The sequence below is a fragment of the Bos taurus genome, chromosome 18 (assembly GCF_002263795.3).
Source record: "Bos taurus isolate L1 Dominette 01449 registration number 42190680 breed Hereford chromosome 18, ARS-UCD2.0, whole genome shotgun sequence".
NCBI lineage: Eukaryota > Metazoa > Chordata > Mammalia > Artiodactyla > Bovidae > Bos > Bos taurus.
In genome coordinates, this window is record NC_037345.1 from 65,360,577 (window position 1) to 65,382,141 (window position 21,565).

The window sequence follows — 21,565 nt, forward strand, 5'->3', positions numbered from 1 at the left end:
TGGAGGATGGGAATGGCATAGGTGTTTGGAGAGATGTGTTGCGGATTCTTAGAGAACGTTCAAGGTTTCATTTGTCCCCTTCACCACAGGGTAGTGTGACGTTTCCAGATGTTGCTGTATACTTCTCCTGGGAGGAATGGAGGCTCCTTGATGAGGCTCAGAGACGCCTGTATCTGGATGTGATGCTGGAGAACTATGCACTTATATCCTCACTGGGTAAGACCTTCAGCCTCCCTACTGACCTGGGCTGGCCTCTGTATCCTGCCTCACGCCCCAGAAGGTGCTCTGTCCTCACATGGTGTAGGCACTGCTTGCTTCCCCAGTGTTCTGGGTAGTTGTGGTTAATAGGGCTGGGGTGTTTGCACTGCCCTTTTTTCTCCCCTACAGCCCTAATACCTGCTATACTGAACTGTCACAGGGAAGGGTTTGTGGTTCATAGTCTTGCAGTAAGGCCTTTGGGTGCAGCTTTCTTCCCCTTTCCCTGAATGGGTCAGTGTGTCCAGATCCATGCGGTTGCCCCTCCTTTAGCTGACAATTCTGTTTCTGCCTGTTTATGGAATTGCAGCCGTTGTCATGGTGACTACTTATGTGAGCATTGGCTACTCTTGATCTCTCTCCTATATAGTTCTTTTTATGATGTTTAGACCTCTTGTTTCCATTTCGTCCTGTCATCCCAACTTTATTGAGATATAACTGATAAAATTGTATGTACCTAATATATATAATGTAATGATTTGATATATATATAATGAAACAATTATCACCATGAAATTTATTAACACACCTATCACCAGACATAACCTTTTTTCTTTTGTGTGTGTGAGAATACTTAGGATTTGTTAGCAAATTTCAATTATACAATACAATATTAATGACTGTAGTCACTATTCTGCACATTTGGTTCTTAGAACTTACTCATAACGAAATGTTCTTGACCATCTCCCCGTTTTTCTAGCTCTCAATATTTGGCATTCTACTTTATGCTTCTCTAAGTTTGACTTTTAAAGATTCTATATTTAATAAACTGTTTGTTCTTCTCTCTGTGGCTTGTTTCATTTAGCATAATGTCCTCTAGGCCCATGCTTGTTGCAAGTGGCAGTTTTTCCTTTTTCTTGTCTGAATATTCCTGCACACATAATCATGGGAAAGTTGGTACATGTTTGTGTGTGTACCATATTTTATCACTTCATCCAGTAATGAACACTTTAAAATGTTTCTGTATCTTGGCTCTTTTGAATAATCCTGCAATGAATATGCACATGCACCTGTTTCATGAAGATACTGGTTTTGTTCCTTGGGATATATACCCAGAAGTTGGTGTGTTTGATAATATGGTAGTTCTGCTTTCAATATTTTGATGAATATTTGTGGTATTTTCCATGACTACGTTAATGTACATTCTTTGCAGCCATGTGCAATGGTTCCCTTTTCTGTGTGTCCTTGCTAGCATGTTACCCCTCATTTTAAAAAGAAATTATTTTTGGCTGCACTGAGTTTTTGTTGCTGTGTGTGAGGTTTCTCTAGTTGAGATCAGTGGGGGCTACTCTAGTTGTGATGCATGGGCTTCTTTTTTTTTTTTAATTGGCGGCTAATTATTTTTACAATATTGTAGTGGGTTTTGCCATACATTGACATGAATCAGCCATGGGTGTACATGTGTTCCCCATCCTGAACCCCCCTCCCACCTCCCTCCCCATCCCATCCCTCAGGGTCATCCCAGTACACCAGCCATGAGCACCCTGTCTCATGCATCAAACCTGGACTGGCGATCTGTTTCACATATAATATACATGTTTCAATGCTATTCTCTCAAATCATCCTACCCTCGCCTTCTCCCATGGAGTCCAGCAGTCTGTTCTTTACATCTGTGTCTCTTTTGCTGTCTCGCATATAGGGTCATCGTTACCATCTTTCTAAACTCCATATATATGTGTTAACATACTGTATTGGTGTTTTTCTTTGTGACTTACTTCACTCTGTATAATAGACTCCAGTTTCATCCACCTCATTGGAACTGAGTCAAAGATGCATAGGCTTCTGATTGCAGTGTCTTCTGCTGTGGAGCACAGGCTCTAGGGCAAGTGGGCTTCACTAGTTGTGGCGCATGGGCTCAGTCACCCTTCAGCATATGGAATCTTTCTGCACCAGGGATCAAACTTGTGTCCCATGCATTGGCAGTTGGGTTCTTAACCACTGGACTACCCTGTGCGGGGGTGGGGGAGGGGTGGTTAAATTTTTTTAAAGATTCGTTTATTTTTGGCTGTGCTGAGTCTTCATTACTGCATTTGGACTCTCTCTAGTTGTAGCAAGCAGGTCAACTTAGTTCCTTGACCAGGGATTGAACCAGGGTCATTGCAGTGAAAGCGCTGAGTCCTAACCATCAGATCTCTAGGGAATTCCCCTAGCTTTGTTTTCTTGAGGTTTTTTGTTTATTTTATAATAATCCTTTGACTACTTGCTAAGTTTTGTGGTTTTATATATAAATTGTCAGATTTTTTGTTCTATTTCTGTGAAAAATGTCCTTGGGATTTCGATTGAGATTGCATTCAATCTGTAGATTGCTTTAGGTGGTATGGACATTTTATTTTATTTTTTTTGAAGTTGTTTTTTTTTTATTTAAATTTAATACTGTTAATTCATCCAGTCAGTGAGCACGTAATTTCTTTCCATTTGTATCTTTTTCAATCTTTCAACAATGTCTTATAGTTTTTCATGTATAGGTCTTCATCCTTCTTGGTTAAATATTCCTAGGTATTTTATTCTTTTTGTTGGAATTATAAATGGCATTGTTTTAATTTTTTGCTAGCTCACTGTTCAAGTTTAGAAATTGAACTGCTTTTTGTATGTTGATTTTGTACCCTGCAACTTTGTTGGTTATTTCTAATAGATTATTGGTGGAGTCCTTCGAGTTTTCTATGTGTAAAACCATGATATCTGCAAATAGTGAAAGTTTTACTTCTGCCTTTCCATTTTGGATGCGTTTTTTTTTTTCCTTTTTTTTTTTTTCCCCCTTGCCTGACTGCTCTTTGCTAGGACTTTCGATATTACATCGAATAAGAGTGGAGATCGTGGACATCCTTTTCTTGTTCCTGATTTTAGAGGGATAGCTTTTGACATTTCACCATTGAGCTTGATGTCAGCTGAAGGATTTTCCATCTATGGCTTTTATTATGTTGAGGTATGTTCCTTCTTTACCCACTTAATTCAGAGTTAATATTTTGTTCAGGATTTTTGCATCTGTGTTTATCAGAGATGCTGTCCTATAATTTTGTCTGTGTTGTCTTCATCTGGTTTTGGTATATCTGGTGATGTTGCCATTGTAAAATGAGCTAGGAAGCATTCCTTTCGCCAATATTTTGAAAGAGTTTGAAAAGGGTAGGTATTTAATCTTTTTTGAATGTTTGGTAAAAGTCACCTGTGAAGCCAGGATTTTTATTTCCCTATATATGCCTACAGTAAGCAGTTATTGCTCTAAATTTCCCTCTTTGAACTGCTAAGGTATTTTTTGGTTTCTTCTGAGATCCATTATTTTTTCATGATTCTGTTGTTTAATTTCCACATATTTGTGAATTTTCCCAGTTTCCTCCTTGTTACTGATTTTTTGCTTCAATCCATTGTGGTCAGCAAAGATACTTTATATTATTTCAATCTGCTTAAATTTGTTAGACCTGGTTTTATAACCTATAGCATATGATCTGCTCTGGGCAGTGTTCTGTATGCAGTTGAGGAGAATGTATATTCTGCTGCAGTTGGACATTATATTTTGTATATGTCCATTTGATCTAAAGTATATTTTCAAGTGCAAAGTTTTTTTACTGAATTTCTGTCTGGATGATCTACCTATTGTTGAAAGGAGAATATTGAAGCCTCTAGCTCTTTTTTTTTTTCCCTCCCTAATTTTATTTATTTGTTTGACTGTGTCAGGTCTTAGTTGCAGTACACAGGATCTTTTTTGTTTCATCACTTGAAATCTTTTGTTGAGGTACATGGACTCCCTAGTTGTGGCGCATGGGCTTCAGTATTCACAGCACACAGGCCCTCCACTGTGGTGAGCTGGCTCTGGAACTCATGGGCTCAGAAATTGTAGCATGCCAGCTTAGTAGCTCTGTAGCATGTGAGATCTTAATTACCTTACTAGGGATCAAACCCCTGTCCCCTGCATGGCAAGGTAAATTCCTAACCACCAGACCACCAGGAAAGTTCTATGACATCCCTTGTTATTGGGTTGTTATTCCTGCTTTTAGATTGGTTAACATTTGATGCATACATTTTCATGCTACGATGTTCAATGCATATACACTGACTATTGTTATAGACCCTTGATTAACTCTTTTATCATTATATCATGATACCATATCATTTGTCTTTTGTGGCAGTTTTTCACTTAATGTTTGTTTTGTCTGAAGCTATACAGTATTTATGCTGACTTCCAGTTTTCCATTTGAATGGAGTATCTTTATGTTGCCTTCATTTTGAGCTCTGTGTGTCCTTAGTACTGATGTGTGAGTCTTTTTTTGACAACATAAAATTCGGTCTAATTTGATTGCTGTTTTTGTTTTAAGATTTTGATGTGGACTATTTTTAAAGTCTTTATAGAATTTGTTACAGTATTGTTTCTGTTTTCTGTTTTGGTTTTTTGACAGAGGCATGTGGGATATTAGCTCCCCTACCAGGGATTGAACCCACACTCCCTGTATTGGAAGGTGAAGTTTTAACCACTGGATCTCCAGGGAAATCGTGGCCACTGTTTATTGTTTTCTGGCTGTTTTGTTGTTGATGCAGATGCAAATTTGTGATGAGCTTGACCCTTCCCTGTAGTCAATATGTACTTCACCTGCATTTCTTTCTGTTCAGGTTGCTGCTGTGGAACAGAGAATGCAGAGGCACCTTCTGAACGGATCACTTCTCTACAAGTGTCACAGGCTAGGACTCCGAAGGCAGCTTTGTCTACTCAGAAGATGAACCCTTGTGAGATTTGTGGTCCAGTTTTCCGCTTGGCTGAGCACCATGAAACACAACACATCCAGAAACTGTTGAGGTGTGGAGCATGTGTGAAACACTTCTGTTTTAGTGCAAACTTTCAGCAGCACCCGGAGCAGCACATGGGAGAGAAAACCCTCAGAAGCAGCGTGGACAAGGCCTCGTTTGTGAAGAGCTGCAGCTTCCATGTGTCACAGAAGCCATTTACCTGCAGGGATTTTGAAAAGGACTTCCTGACCATCATGGTTCACCTGCAGCAACAAGCTGTGAAGAAGCCAAACATAGTCACCCAGTGCGAGTCAACCTCAAATGTCAGGAAAAGTCATCACACATGGGAAGAATGCAAGAAAGCCCTTAGTCCCCCACGTACATTTGTTCAGGACGAGGGTGTCCGCACTGGCAGACCTTGTTTTGTGTGCAGTGAATGTGGGAAAGCATTCAGGTACAAATCCTCATTTGTTGTGCACCAGAGAGTCCACGCTGGAGAATGGATTCATGTGTGTGGTGAATCTGGAAAATCCTTCAGGCAAAGCTCATCCCTGTGTCAACATCAAAGCATTCAGACTGGGGCAATGCAGTACAAGTGCAGCAAATGTGGGAAATTCTTAAGCCACAAATCTGTCCTCATTTCTCCCCACACATGGCACAGTGGAGAAAACAGTTATGTTTGTAGTGAATGTTCGAAATCTTTTACCTCTAGCTCAGCCCTCACTTACCATCAGAGATCTCACACAGGAGAAAGGCCTTATGAGTGTAGTGACTGTGAGAAATCTTTTGTCTCTAGGCCTGCCCTCAGGTATCATCAGAGATCTCACACAGGAGAACGGCCTTATGCATGCAGTCAATGTGGGAAGACTTTTACCACTAGCTCTAACCTCCATTATCATCAAAGAGTTCACACTGGAGAAAGGCCTTATGAATGTAGTGAATGTGGAAAATCTTTTAACAATAGGTGGGTTCTCATTCAACATCAGAGAGTTCACACAGGAGAAAGGCCTTATGAGTGTACTGAGTGTGGGAAATTGTTTAAGTATGGATCCCAATTGAATCAACACCAGAAAGCCCACACTGGTGAAAAGCCTTTTAAGTGCACTGAATGTGGGAAGTCTTTTAACAATAGGTGGACACTCATTCAACACTGGAGAGTCCACACCGGAGAAAGGCCTTTTGAGTGCAGTGAATGTGGGAAGTCCTTTAATCGAAGAAATAACCTCATCTTACACCAGCGAATTCACACAGGAGAAAGGCCTTATGTGTGCAATGAATGTGGGAAATCTTTTACCTTTAGCTCCAGCCTTCGTTATCATCAGAGAGCTCACACTGGAGAAAGACCCTATGAGTGCAGTGAATGTGGGAAATCTTTTATCTCTAGGTCTGACCTCCATTATCATCAAAGAGTTCATTCTGGAGAAAGACCATATGAGTGTAGTGAATGTGGGAAATCCTTTATCCAAAGAAATAACCTCATAATACACCAGAGAATTCACACAGGAGAAAGGCCTTATGAGTGCAGTGAATGTGGTAAATCTTTTACTTGTAGTTCCACTCTCCATTATCATCAGAGAGTTCACACTGGAGAAAGACCTTACGTGTGCAGTGAATGCGGAAAATCTTTTATTACCACATCCAAATTGCGTTGTCATCAGAAAGGTCATATTGGAGAAAGGCCTTAAGAGTGCACTGAATGTGGAATATCTTTTGTAGGAAAAATCTAACCCCTTTCAACATCAGAGTTCACACAAAGGCATAGATAGGCAGGAAATGTGGTTTCAGCATTCAGTTTATGGGCACTGGAGGAAACTTTCTGAGGAGCCAGTCTGTCTTAATTGACTTTCATCCATCTGTGCATAAACAGTGAGAGAAGCCCTGGTTATGTGTGAAGCCTGTGTGACTGTGTTGCACTCTCCAACCTATCCAGAGTTCTTGCCACATTTATGTCACTGCCATCTCTGTTCAGTTAAGTTGCTCAGTCATGTCCGACTCTTTGCGACCCCATGAATTGCAGCACACCAGGCCTCCCTGTCCATTACCAACTCCTGAAGTCCACCCAAACCCATGTCCATTGAGTCGGTGATGCCATCCAGCCATCTCATCCTCTGTCGTCCCCTTCTCCTCCTGCCCTGATCCTCCCAGCATCAGAGTCTTTTCCAATGAGTCAACTCTTTGCACGAGGTGGCCAAAGTGTTGGAGTTTCAGCTTTAGCATTATTCCTTCCAAAGAACACCCAGGACTGATCTCCTTTAGAATGGACTGGTTGGATTTCCTTGCAGCCCAAGAGACTCTCAAGAGTCTTCTCCAACACCACAGTTCAAAAGCATCAATTCTTCGGCGCTCAGCTTTCTTCACAGTCCAACTCTCACATCCATACATGACCACAGGAAAAACCATAGCCTTGACTAGATGGACCTTTGTTGGCAAAGTAATGTCTCTGCTTTTGAATATGCTGTCTAGGTTGGTCATAACTTTCCTTCCAAGGAGTAAGCATCTTGTAATTTCATGGCTGCAGTCACCATCTGCAGTGATTTTGGAGCCCAAAAAAATAAAGTCTGACACTGTTTCCACTGTTTCCCCATCTATTTGCCATGAAGTGATGGGACCAGATGCCATCATCTTAATTTTCTGAATGTTGAGCTTTAGGCCAACTTTTTCACTCTCTTCTTTCACTTTCATGAAGAGGCTTTTTAGTTCCTCTTCACTTTCTGCCATAAGGGTGGTGTCATCTGCATATCTGACGTTATTGATATTTCTCCCAGCAATCTTGATTCCAGCGTGTGCTTCTTCCAGCCCAGTGTTTCTCATGATGTCCTCTGCATATAGGTTAAATAAGCAGGGTGACAATATACAGCCTTGACGTACTCCTTTTCCTATTTGGAACCAGTCTGTTGTTCCATGTCCAGTTCTAACTGTTGCTTCCTGACCTACATATAGGTTTCTCAACAGGCAGGTCGGGTGGTCTGATATTCCCATCTCTTTCAGAATTTTCCACAGTTTATTGTGATCCACACAGTCAAAGGCTTTGGCATAGTCAATAAAGCAGAAATAGATATTTTTCTGGAATTCTCTTCCTTTTTTCATGATCCAGCGGATGTTGGCAATTTGATCTCTGGTTTCTCTGCCTTTTCTAAAACCAGCTTGAACATCTAGAAGTTCACAGTTCACATATTGCTGAAGCCTGGCTTGGAGAATTTTGAGCATTACTTTACTAGCATGTGTGATGAGTGCAATTGTGTGGTAGTTTGAGCATTCTTTGGCATTGCCTTTCTTTGGGATTGGAATGAAAACTGACCTTTTCCAGTCCTGTGGCCACTGCTGAGTTTTCCAAATTTGCTGGCATATTGAGTGCAGCACTTTCACAGCATCATCTTTCAGGATTTGAAATAGCTCAACTGGAATTCCATCACCTCCACTAGCTTTGTTTGTAGTGATGCTTTCTAAGGCCCACTTGACTTCCCATTCCAGGATGTCTGGCTCTAGGTGAGTGATCACACCATCATGATTATCTTGGTCGTGAAGATATTTTTTGTACAATTCTTCTGTGTATTCTTGCACCTTAATATCTTCTGCTTCTGTTAGGTCCATACCATTTCTGTCCTTTATCAAGCCCATCTTTGCATGAAATGTTCCCTTGGTATCTCTAATTTTCTTGAAGAGATCTCTAGTCTTTCCCATTCTGTTGTTTTCCTCTATTTCTTTGCATTGATCACTGAGGAAGGCTTTCTTATCTCTTCTTGCTATTCTTTGGAACTCTGCATTCAGATGTTTATATCTTTCCTTTTCTCCTTTGCTTTTCGCTTCTTTTCTTTTCACAGCTATTTGTAAGGCGTCCCCAGACAGCCATTTTGCTTTTTTGCATTTCTTTTCCATGGGGATGGTCTTGATCCCTGTCTCCTGTACAGTGTCACGAACCTCCGTCCATAGTTCATAAGGCAGTCTTACCTATCAGATCTAGTCCCTTAAATATATTTCTCACTTCCACTGTATAATAATAAGGGGTTTTATTTAGGTCATACCTGAATGGTCTAGTGGTTTTCCCTACTTTCTTCAATTTAAGCCATCTCTGTGGTCAAGGCCATCTCACACCTACCACCTCGCAGTCCACATAGTGTGCTCAGGGAAATTGAACTCTGTCCTCCCATGTATTGGCCAAATCAGGAGTTACCTGAGCCCTAGGGGGTCTTTCTGTCCTCTACAGTGTTGGGCATAGACCTAACCCAACACTGATCCATAGAACGTCATTTGAGTTTGCTGGTACTGCTCCAAAAAAGACGACAGTTTTAAGGGACATGTTGGTGTCATGTGATACTTGTGATGAGTATGTCCAGCTTGCAAGTCATGGACTCCAGAGCTCAGCTACACATTGCTTTGAACAGTAACTAAAGGCCTTACCGTTGAAGTCTTCCTTAATCTTGACAGTTCTGTTCCTGTGTAGGGTAGTTTAGAAACTAGTACAGATTTCTAGTCTACAGGCAGGAAGGAGGGGAGAAATTTTTATGGATCTTACATGCTGTACCTGAGGAGGGGCAGCATCATGGCAGGAAGTAACTTTGTGGTTTTGACCAAATTTGCATTACTGCCCAGAGCCTCCTAGGAAAGACTGAAGGACTTTCTCTTCATTTGGAGCCTGTATGCTGTATTTTTTATGAGTCTCAGATGACTCTTAAGGAAGGGGAGTGGTTCTGAGAACCACATCATTTTTTTCTCTTACTTGGAGTTAAGATCACAGAGATTCCCACCACTGTTGTCAGAATGTCTTCCCGAGGTCTACAAAGATCCACATTCCTTGATGGCCACAATCCGCTGGTTGTCATTGGTTGTAAGAGAACCCTGATAGATACAGAACAGTTGTAAGGGGAACCATAATAAGTATGGAAACTCTGGTATATAGTGTAGAAGACTGCAGCCAATTAGATGAAATGTACCTCTTCTAAAAATGTAGCTAGAGGGAATTCCCTGGTGGCCCAGTGGTTAGGACTTACACGATTTCACTGCCAAGGGCCCTGGTTCAATCCCTGGTTGGGGAACTAAAATCCCTTAAACCTCAAAGTGTCGCCAAAATAAAGCAAAAGTGTAGCCAGCAATGTTTCTGTGACTCTGCAAGATCACAGATCCTGCAAACCTCAGGACTTGTGGGCACGCCTGTCTTATGTAGCTAAGGATGCTGTCAGGGAAATTAGTCAGGCTTTGAGGATTGCTGTAGCCTCTCAGTGATGTTCACCTCAAGGCCCTTACCATGCAGGGAGGAAAAAAGGGAAGAGGTTTCATATTCCGAGGATGTGGCTCTTGGCTAGTGTGGCACTCCTCCTGATGGATAGAGATGTTCGTAGCTCCCTGTATTTGCTGCTACTCAGACAAGACTGGCCTTCCAGAGGGCATAAGGAGAAAGGTGCTGGAGTCAGTACAGGGCTTCTTAGCCTGTTTTCCGTAAAGAGTGGGACATGGGCTTTTTATTGTGTTTTTTTTCTTGAGCCAGTTTTTAAAGCTTTATAAGGATACAATTTTCATGTAATTAACAGCTTATAAGTAAAATACACAGTTTTACAAATTTTGACCAATGTACAGACCTCTGAAAACATCATCCTACTCTTGATAATGACCAGATCTGTCATGGTGTATTTACCTCATGTCTTTTTATCATCTCTTCTTGCTTTCCCACCTCTCCAGGTAACCGTTTACTCTCCCTTATAATAGATAACCTTTGCATTTTCTTATGTCATGGGACTAAGCTGTTCTTTTTTTTTTTTTTCCTGGTTTTGTTTGTTTTGTAATTACTTTGAGATATGGGTATCTCTTTTTTTCCCTGAGTAATATTCTTATCTTTGGATATGCCACTGTTGATTTACTTATCCATCTCTTTATGGTTCTTCAGGTTATTTCTAGGCTGTGACTATTGGAAGTAAACCTGTTACAAACATTTGTGTTAGTTTACATGGATGTGTGTTTCTTTGATTTTGTGTCAGTACTTAAACTGGGATGTCTGAGTTACAGGATAGATCTAAAATGATTGTACTTTTTTTTTTGGCATATTAACTAACAGTATGCTTCTTCTACATCCCTGCTAATGCTTGATATGATTTATAGCAGCCCTTTTTAAAAACTAAATAGTGCTATCTCGAGGCTTCCCCAGTGGCCTAGTGGTAAAGAATCCACCTGCAATTCAGGAGACACGAGTTTGATCCCTAGGTTGGGAGGATCCCCTGGAGGAGGAAATGGCAACCCATGCCAGTATTCTTGCCTAGAGAATCCCATGGACAATGGAGATTGGTGGGCTGCAGTCCAGTGGTCACAAAGAGTTGGACATGACTGAGTGACTGAGCATGCACATACAGAGTGCTATCTCAGTGTGACTTTAATTGCATTTTTTAATGATTTGTGGTTTTGAGCACTTTGCAAGTCTTTGCCACCTGTATATCTGTTTCTGTGCTGTTTCACTTCTTATTTGCTATTTTTTAATATGCATTATGACAGTTTCCCAATTCATTTACAAATAAGACACTGAAACAGCAAAGACATGTGGAATTTTACTCTTTCTTAAATGAGTAACATTTGCCATATGGAATCATTGTTTTTAATACAGGTAGGATATTTCCTCATTTTTCTTCAAATTTTCTGAGTTATGCACAATGTCATGACCACACCCCACACATATTTAAGGTCAGTCTGCCTTATAAACATGACCTCCATTACTTAAACCCAGGTATTCAATAATACAACAAATGTAGTCTTACTTTATAGTGTTTCCCAATCACCACTAATTTGGAATGTGGTCAGAGAAGGAGCTGAAACTTTCTTTGTGTGTATATGTGTTTGTATTTGGCTGTGCCATGTGGCCTGTGGGATCTTAGTTTCCTAACCAGGGATGGAACCCGCACCCCCTGCATGGAAGCATAGAGTCTTTTATTTTTTTGAACTTTCTATTTTGTAGTAGAGTATAGCTGATTAAGAATGTTGTGATAGTTTCATGTGAACAGTGAAGGGACTCAGCCATACAGTATACATGTATCCATGCTCCCCCAAACTCCCCTCCCATCCAGGCTGCCATATGACATTGAGCAGAGTTCCTTGTGCTATCGAGTAGGGCCTAACTGTCCTGGGAGTGTGAAGCCACTGGACTGCCAGGGAAGTCCTGTGGAGCTGAAAAATTCTACCCAAGTTCCACCAGGCTTTTGGTGGAAAACTGCACCTGTGCAGGAGGAGACTTTACAAGGCAGGCAGGCAACAGCTCAGGGCACCATGACCTGACTGAGGCTCAGAGGCCTCAAAGACATAACTTACTGACCAGAGGGTAGGCGTGTCCCTGAACACACTGGAGCATCCCTGGACACCCTCACTGGCCTGACCTTTTTAGCGTCAGGGTATCTGAGTGGTCATGCTATTCTGAGTTGCCCCGTCTGACTCACTGGTTACTTTGCAAGGGCTTCTTACACCAAACTCTCCAAAACTCTTTCTCTCTCCCTTTCTGTAACTGTTGACTATTTGCAACTGCTTTTACCTTCTGTGGATCTCACCACGTTTGGCTGCTTTTCCAGACACTTGGACTTCAGGGCCACTACTCACTCCTGGTTGGGGCAGGGTCTCAAGAACTGGGGTGGGAGTGTACAGGGCAGGGGCCTGGGGCATGCACTCTTCGCTCTATACCTTAGGAGGGACATGTATCAAGTCTGTGGGGACACCTGTGATCTCAGGTTGTATCTCAGGAGGAGGAATACGGGTACAGTGGTGATGGAGGAGCACAGTAGAGAGTGCCAGATCCAAAATGTCAGTTGGGGAGGCTGGGATGGTACAGGGGCCGCAGGAGACGCCTAGCATGTGTCTGCCCATTGTGGAGAGGCACAAAGGACCCTCTGCGCTGAATCCTTGCTTCTCCCTCTAAAATCACCAAAGGCTAGGCCCTGCCCAGAGTTCCTGGCAGATCTGCCCCTGGAGGCTTCTGAGGGAGGCAGCGCAGTTCATGGGGATCCACAGGCTCTCCAACTTAGCCAGTAGTACCCCACCATCCGTCACTCATGCATCTAGTGGTGGTTCAGTCGCCCAGTTGTGTCCAGCTCTTTGCAACTCTATGGGCTGCGGCTTGCCAGGGTTCCCTGTCCTTCCCTTGTCCTGTCAGAGAAACCCGTGTCCATAATTTTGGTGCACCCTGGTAACAGCATGCACAAGTTGGGATTCTGCCTCTGAAGTGAAAAGGCAGGATTCAGCCTCTGAGTCAAAAATCTCATTTTTGGCCTCTGGAGCCAACTAGGGACTCACTAAGTGATTGGATTATCTAGGATAAATCATATTGTATATTGGTGCTTCCCAGGTGGTGGCGCTAGTGGTAAAGAATCCACCTGCCAATGCAGGTGGTTTGAACCCTGAGACAAGAGTTCGATCCCTGGATCAGGAAGATCCCCTGGAGAAGGGCATGGCTACCCAGTCCAGTATTCTTGCCTGGAGAATGCCATGGACAGAGGAGTCTGGCGGGTTACAGTCCACGGGGTCGCAGAGCCGGACATGACTGAAGCGAATGAGCACACACATATGAGCTGGCTGTTTCATGGAGTCTGAAATAGTATCTTTTCGCCAACAAGCAAAGCCTCTCCCTCCTTTGAGGTATAAGAACCACTGTCCAGCGTTCCTCCTTCGAAGAAGGCAATGGCACCCAACTCCAGTACTTTTGCCTGGAAAATCCCATGGATGGAGGAGCCTGGTGGGCTGCAGTCCGTGGCGTCGCGCAGAGTCGCACACGACTGAGCGACTTCCCTTTCACTTTTCACTTTCATGCAATGGAGAAGGAAATGGCAACCCACTCCAGTGTTCTTGGCTGGAGAATCCCAGGGACGGGGGAGCCTGGTGGGCTGCCGTCTATGGGGTCGCACAGAGTCGGACACGACTGAAGCGACTTAGCAGCAGCAGCAGTCCAGCGTTCCTCCCTAGTCCGTTTCGCTTACGTGTGTGCTCAGTCGCCTCCGACTCTTCGCGACTCCTTGGACTGTAGTCCGCGCCAGGCCCCTCTGTACATGGGATTTCCCAGGCAAGAATAACTGGAGTGGGTTGCCCTTTCCGTCTCCAGGGGATCTTCCCGACCCAGGGATCGAAGCCTGCACTGGTTGGCCGATTGTTTACCACTGTGCCACCTGGGAGTGGATGCCACGGTCCCTCAGGGGGTTGCAAAACCAATGCTCCAGATGAACAATAACTCCGTTCACTGCGCCTCTAGAGCGAGAAACCCAGAAGAGGGCATGCCGAGAAGCTTCCATTAAGAGGCAAAGACCAATCAGAGCGAGGGATTCCTGCGCCAGCGTCTCGCTTTGGGGAGGGACTTCCGGCGTCGTCGTTGGGGCAGTGATTTTTTCGCGCCTGTTGGGTCCTTTCCGGCTGCAGACCGTTGTGTCGGGATCTAGGTCGCCGCACCAAGAGGGTCCGAGAGGAGAGCCTGTACCCGCTGCACAGAGCCAGATCTGAGACTCGGCGACGCCGCCCGGGGTGACCCGCTCTAGGCCCAGGAGAGGCCCTGCTGTGCCCGAGTTCTCAGGCCGCTTCCGGACCCGCTCCGGCCAGAGTCCGATGGCGGCGGCGGCGCTGAGGGACCCGCCTCAGGTAAACGCTCGATCTCCGGGCCTGCACCGCCCTCACCCCACCAGACACTAAAGCTCCGAGCGCGAGGCTCCAGCTCAAGCGCCCGCAGCCGCGGGATCTAGGACGGTGGGGCGGTCGTGGGTGGGGCCCTGTGTCTGACAGTGTGATGGCTCGTGGGAGAGGGTGGCAGGCGGAGGGACCCCCAGGCGCAGAGGCTTGGAGGTCGGACTGAGGCAGGAGGATGGGGAAACCTGGGTCCGTCTTATATGTGCAGTAAACAAGAGTGTGAGGTGAAATCAGGCCTGGCCTGGCAGAGAGAGGTTGTTCCTTTATTCTGAGGGACTTGGGAACCATGGAGAGTTTTGAATGGACAAGGAACACTGTCAGGGCTTTAAAAGTTTTCAAAAACCTACTCCGAGAAGGAACGTACTGGAATGGGGTGACAGAGAAAGGCACAGGAAGTTGAGTCTTCGTCTAAGGTCTCAGGGTCTGATAAGAGGCAGCACTGAGGACTGAAGCGCAGAGGTTAGTTAGGTTGACGTCACTAGGTTCCAGTGCCAGGTGGGGATACAGGCGAGCTGATACACATTGAGCCCAGCCATGGTTGCCTTCCTTTCCCCCCAGGTCCTGAAGGTTGAAAAGGCACATATGGAACCTACCTAAAGCAGGAGAGGATGTCCCAGCCCCTCTCTGGTTCTGGGTGGCTAATACTGAAACAAAGTTCAGAGGGAAAGTAGGCAGTGCTTCAAAACAGCATTCAGGACTTCTCTGGGTGTGGGAGCCCTCAGAGTTCTGGGATAATACTAGATCATGTTTGATTTTGTTAAGCATGCTCTGGATGTCATATTCCAGGTACATAGGTGAGTCCACAGAGATGCCTGTGATGTGGGGCAGGGTGGTGGGAGAGCTGCGAGAGTGCAACTGTGGGGTCTGAAGATGTGAAGGAGTTTTGGTCAGCTGATGTGCACATCAAGAGGAAGTGCGAATTGAGGGCCCACAGGCCCTGGTGCTGGGGACTTAAGGGTAACAATGAGACCATGTTTGGCTGTGTCTTAGAGGCACAATGTGGGAGTCCTCAGGGGAATTACCTGGTGGGAGGGATGGGGCCCTATATGCCAGGCCCAGAGTTTAGGTGGAGTTTATCCCTCCTGGGCACCGCCTTTTGTGGCTGAGGGCTCAACAGTGATTAACGGGACAGTGAAGAGACATCAGGCATCACTGGCACCAGACCCTGAGTGGACGAACTATGGGGGAAGATGACTGGAATAGATGTGTGAGATGGATTGTGGGTTTTCAGAGAGAGAATGTTTATGGTTTCAGCTATCTCATTCATGACAGGGTGGTGTGACCTTTGAGGACGTTGCCCTGTCCTTTAGTTGGAAGGAATGGAAGCTCCTTGATGCGGCTCAGAGACGCCTGTACCATGATGTGATGGTGGAGAACTATGCACTTATATCCTCACTGGGTAAGACTGTCACCCTCCCCAGAGTGACCTGGGCTAGGCTCTGGATCTTGCCTCACCCTCCTTTCCTCAAGGGGTGCTCTGTTCAAACACATGCACCTTGGGCACTGTTTGTTTCCTCGGCTTTCTGGTTAGTTGTTTTGATAGGTAGGGCTGGGTTGTTTGCACTGCCCTTGTCTCGCCTTGTAGCCCCAATTATTATTTCCAAAAAGAAGGAAATAATATTACTGTTTTCCTTTACAGGGTCATTGTAAGAATTAAATGAGATACTGATATATTATTGAAATATCTATATATATATATGAAATACATATAGTATTGAAACTATTTCAATACTAATAATTGAATAAGCATAGGGATTTCTGTACTCAACCCTCATATGGATATATTTGAAGTCAGCAATCTCGCAGTGAGGCTAATGGATTGCATCTTCCTTCCCTTTCACCTGACCAGGTGGTGTATCCAGATCCATGGCGCTTCTGTGTCCCTGGTTTTGTTCCCTTTTATTATCTCATATTTCCTCATGTCTCTGTATGCCAAGAGTTGAAGGCATTGTCATGGTCATAACCTGGATCATGGGCTGTTTTTCAAGGATATCCTTTATGGTTCTGTCTGTAGTGTTTAGATCTCTTTTTTGCTTTTCTCTTATTGCGTTATAATTAACAGTACTGTATACATTTAAAGTGTACAGGGAGTTCCCTGATGGTCCTGTTATTAGGATTAGTTCTTTCATTCCTGTGACCTGGGTTCAATTCCTGTTTGGGGAACTAAGATCCCACAAACCTTGAGGTGGTGAACTCTGGGGGAGGATGACTGGAATAGATGTGAAGATGTGAACTGAATTGTGGGTTCTCAGAGAATGCTTATGGTTTCATCTATCTCATTCATGACAGATGGTGTCATGAATGAAGACAGCCAAAAAAAAAAAAAAATGTATACAGTGTTATGATTTTATATATATACACACGTATTATGAAATGAGGACTATAATAAAGTTAATTAACATATCTGTTTCCTGATCTATTTACCTTTTTCATATGTGTGAGAACACTTAGATCTGCTCTCTTAGCACATTTGAAGTGTACAATTGAGCATTATTAACTATAGTCTCTGTGCTATATTAGATCTCCAGAGCTTATTCATCTTATAACCAACCACCATTTTCTGTAGACCTGAGCCCCCATTCTTTGTTTCTGTGCTTTCAACTCTCTTTTTCAAGATTCCATATATAAGTGATACCATACAGTATTTGGGCTTCCCTCGTGGCTCAGATGGTAAAGAATCTGTCTGCAATGCAGGAGCCCTGGGTTCGATCCCTGGGTTGGAAAGATCCCCTGGAGAAGGAAATGGCTACCCACTCCAATATTCTTGCCTGGAGAATTCCATGGACAGAGGAGTCTGGTGGGCTGTGGTCCATGGGGTCACAAAGAATCAGACATGACTGAGCGACTTTCATTCATTCAGTCATACAGTATTTGTTTTTCTCTGGCTTATTTTACTTTGTGTTAAGCCCTCCAGGTTCAGCAATGCATGCTTTCCTTTTTTGGCTGAGTGATAACTCCAGTGTGTATAAATACCAGACTATCCATTTATTCGTGTACAGATACAGGCAAGGCACACCTCACAGATATTGCAGGTTTGGTTCCAGACCACCACAATAAAAAGTGAGTATGACCCTAAAGCAAGTGACAAAGTTTTGTTTCCCAGTGAATGTAAGTGTTACGTTCACGCTGTGCAGTAGCCTAAGTGTGCAATAGCATTATATATAAAATGACAACAAATATACTTTAGTTAAAGAGAAGTCTTCATTGCTAGAAAAATGTTAACTGTCTTCTGAGCTGTATCTTTTTGCTCATGGAGGGTCATCCCTTAATTTTGACTGATCGAGGTGCTGATTAATCAGGTTGCTGAAGGCTGGGGTGGCTATGGCAATGTTTTCACATAAGACGATGAAATTTCTCGCATGAATGGACTCTTCCTTTCATGAATGATTTCTCTGTAGTATGGAATGCTGTTTGATAGCATTTTGCACACAGTAGACATTGTTTCAAGGTTGGAATCAATCTTGTCAAACCCTATTGCTGCTTTATCAACTAAGTTTATGTAATATTCTGAATCCTTTATTATCATTCCAACATTGTTCACAGCACTTTCACCAGTATACTCCATCTCAAGAAGTCATTTTCTTTTCTCATCTGTTAAAGTTTTGTTCTGAGATTGCAGCAATTCAGTTCTCTTCTAGCTCCATTCTAATTCTAGTTCTCTTGTATTTTCCACCACATCTACAGTTACTTCCTTCACTGAAGTCTTGAACCCCTCAAAGTCACCCATGAGAGTGGTCTTCAATCAACTTTTCTCCAGATCCTGTTAGTGTTGATATGTTGATCTTTTTCCATGGTTCATAAATATTCTTAATGGCATCTAGAATGATGAATCCTTTCCAGAAGGTTTTCAATTTACTTGACCTGGATATATGAGAGGAATCAGGCCTTCCCAAGTGCTCAGTGGTAAAGATTCCAAGTGCCAACGTAGGAGACATGGGTTTGATCCCTGGATTGGGAAGATCCCCTGGAAAAGGAAATGGCAACTCACTCTAGTATTCTTGCCTGGGAAATCCCATGGAAAGAGGAGCCTGATAGGCTACAGTCCACGGGGGTCAAAAAAGAGTCAGATGTGACTTAGAGACTAAACAACAACAACAATTAGAGGAATTCTTATCTATGGTGTCTATAGCCTTATGAAATGTATTTCTTAAGGTTGGCAGTCTAGTCTACTTGATCCATGGGCTACAGAATGGATGTTGTCATACTAGGCATGGAAACAACATTAATGTACATCTCCATCAGAGCTCTTGGGCGACTGGGTACATTTTCAGTGAACAGTAATATTTTGAAAACAATCTTTTTTTCAGAGCAGTAGGTCTCAACAGTAGTCTTAAATTATTCAGTAAACCATATTATAAATCTATGCGCTGTCGTCCGGGCTTTGTTGTCCCGTTTATAGAGTATATGAAGAGTAAATCTAGCATAATGCTTAAGGGCCCAAGATTTTCAGATCAAAGAGCATTGGCTTCAACATCTAGTCACCAGCTGCATTAGCCCCTAACGAGAGAGTTTAGCTTATCCTTTGAAGCCAGGCATTGACTTCTCTCTCACTGTGAAAGTCCTAGATGACATCTTCTTCCAGCATAAGACTGTTTTATCTACATTCAAAATCTGTTGTTTAGTGTCGCAGTGTTTATTCATTAGCTTAGCTAGATCTTTTGGATAACTTTGGTACAGCTTCTACATCAGCATTTGCTGCTTCACCTTGTGCTTCTGTGTTATGCAGACAGTTTCTTTCCTTGAACCTCATGAACTAACCTGAGCTAGCATCAAACTTTTTTTTTTTTTTTCAGCTTCTCACTTCTCTCAGTCATCACAGAATTGGAGAGGGTTAGGGATTTACTCCCTTAGGCTTTGGCTTAGGGAACGTTATGCCTGGCTTGATCTTGTATTGTTGTTCAGTCACTAAGTTGTGTCTGACTCTGCGACCCAGTGGACTGTAGCACACCAGGCTCCACTGTCTCCGGGAGTTTGCTCAAACTCGTGTCCATTGAGTTGGTGATACCACCCAACTATCTCCTCCTCTGTTGCCTCCTCCTCCTCCTGCTTTCAGCCTTTCCCAACATCAGCGTCTTTTCCAATGAGCCAGCTCTTTGAATCAGATAACCAGAGTATTGGTGCTTCAACATGGGTCTCCCCATTGAATATTCAGGGTTGATTTCCTTTAGGAGTGACCATTTTCCTCTCCTTGCAGTCCATCTGACTCTCAAGAGTCTTCTGCAGCATCACAGTTCCAAAGCATCAATTCTTTGGCACGCAGCCTTCTTTATGGTCCAGTTCTCATATCCATACATGACTGCTGCAAAAAATGTAGCTTTGACGATACAGACCTTTGTTGGCAAAGTGATGTCTCTGCTTTTTAATTAATATGCTATCTACGTTTGTTATAACTTTCCATTCAGGGAATAAGTGTCTTTTAATTTCATGGCTGCAGTCACAATCTGCAGTGATTTTGGAGTCCAAGAAAATAAAATCTGTCACCACTTCCACATTTTCCCCCTTTGATTTGCCATGAAGTGATGGGACCAAATGCCATGATCTTAGTTTTTTGAATGTTGAGTTTTAACCTAACTTTTCACTTTCCGCTTTGACTCTCATCAAGAGGCTCTTTAGTTCTTCTTCACTTTCTGCCATTAGAGTTTGGGCTCACTATTCTGTTCCATTGGTCTATGTGTCTTCTTTTATGCCAGTAACATAATATGTCGATTACTGTAGCTTTGTACTACTCTGAAATCAGGAAGTATGATGCCTCTCGCTTGTCCTTCGTTGTCAAGATTGCTTTTGCTATTTGGAATTTTTTGTGGTTCCCTATGAATTTTAGGATTGTTTGTTTCTGCAGAAATGTCTTTGGAATTTTGATATGGATTGTTTTCTATCTGTAAATTGCTCTTGGTAAAATTAACAATATTAATTCTTGAAATCCTAGAACACTGGATATCTTTTCATGTATTTATGTCTTCTCCACTTTCTTTCATCATTGTCATATAATTTTCAGAATATAAATTTCTCAACTCCTAGGTTAAATTTATTCCTGAATATTTTGTTTTTGATTCTATTTAAAATAAGGTTGTTTTCTTAATTTTCTTTTCAGACAGTTTTTACATTCGTGTATATAAATGTAACTGTAACCAATTTGTATATTGGGTTTTTTTTTTTTTGGTCCTGCAACTTTACTGAATTCATTTAGTAGAGTAGAATTGTGGGGTTTCTAAATATGAGACTGTGCTACCTACAAACAGTTTTGCTTCTTCTATTCTTGCTGTTAAAGTGCTGGACTCAATATGCCAGCAAATTTGGAAAGCTCAGCAATGGCCCCAGGACTGGCAAAAGTCAGTTTTTATTCCTGTCCTAAAGAAGGACAATGCCAGAGAATGTTCAAACTACTGTACAACTGTGCTTATTTCACACACTAGCAAGGTAATGGTCAAAATCCTTCAAGCTAGGCTTCAACAGTATGTGAACTGAGAACTTATAGATGTACAAGTTGGATTTACAAAAGCCAGAGGAACCAGAGGTCAACTTGCCAACATTCATTGGATCGTAGAGAAAGTAAGGGAATTCCAGAAAAACATCTACTTCTGATTCATTGACTATGCTAAAGCCTTTGACTATGTGAATCACAACAAAGTCTAGGAAATTCTTAAAGAGATGGGAGTACCAGACCACCTTACCTTTCTCCTGAGAAACCTGTATTCAGGTCAAAAAGCAACAATTAGAACCAGACATGCAACAATAGACTGGGTTCAAAATTGGGAAAGGAGTATGATGAGGCTGTATACTGTCACTCTCTTTATTTGACATATATGCAGAGTATCTCATGCAAAATTCCAGACTGGATGAATCACTGGCTGGAATCAGGATTGCCAGCAGAAATATCAGCAACATCAGATATGCGGATAATACCACCCTAAGGGCAGAAAGTGAAGAGGAACCTCTTGATGAAGTTGAAAGAGGACAATGAAAAAGC

At 42.9% G+C, this 21,565-nt stretch overlaps 2 protein-coding genes across 5 annotated transcripts in view; both read left to right on the forward strand.

Moving 5' to 3' along the window:
* LOC789960 (zinc finger protein 418) overlaps positions 1 to 10,891 on the forward strand; it is a 30,804-nt gene extending 19,913 nt beyond the window's left edge. For both annotated transcript variants that reach the window (XM_015458474.3, XM_059877304.1), the window contains exons 2-3: positions 90 to 216; positions 4,855 to 10,891. In XM_015458474.3, coding sequence (XP_015313960.1) covers positions 90 to 216; positions 4,855 to 6,653 — 1,926 coding nt within the window. In that variant the 3' untranslated portion in view covers positions 6,654 to 10,891. The remainder of the gene's footprint in view (positions 1 to 89; positions 217 to 4,854) is intronic.
* A 3,376-nt stretch (positions 10,892 to 14,267) lies between these two features.
* Positions 14,268 to 21,565, forward strand: part of ZNF814 (zinc finger protein 814) — a 31,412-nt gene continuing 24,114 nt past the window's right edge. The window contains exons 1-2 of one of the 3 annotated variants that reach the window (XM_015458448.3): positions 14,268 to 14,553; positions 15,871 to 15,997. In XM_015458448.3, coding sequence (XP_015313934.1) covers positions 14,521 to 14,553; positions 15,871 to 15,997 — 160 coding nt within the window. In that variant the 5' untranslated portion in view covers positions 14,268 to 14,520. 3 annotated transcript variants of the gene reach the window in all.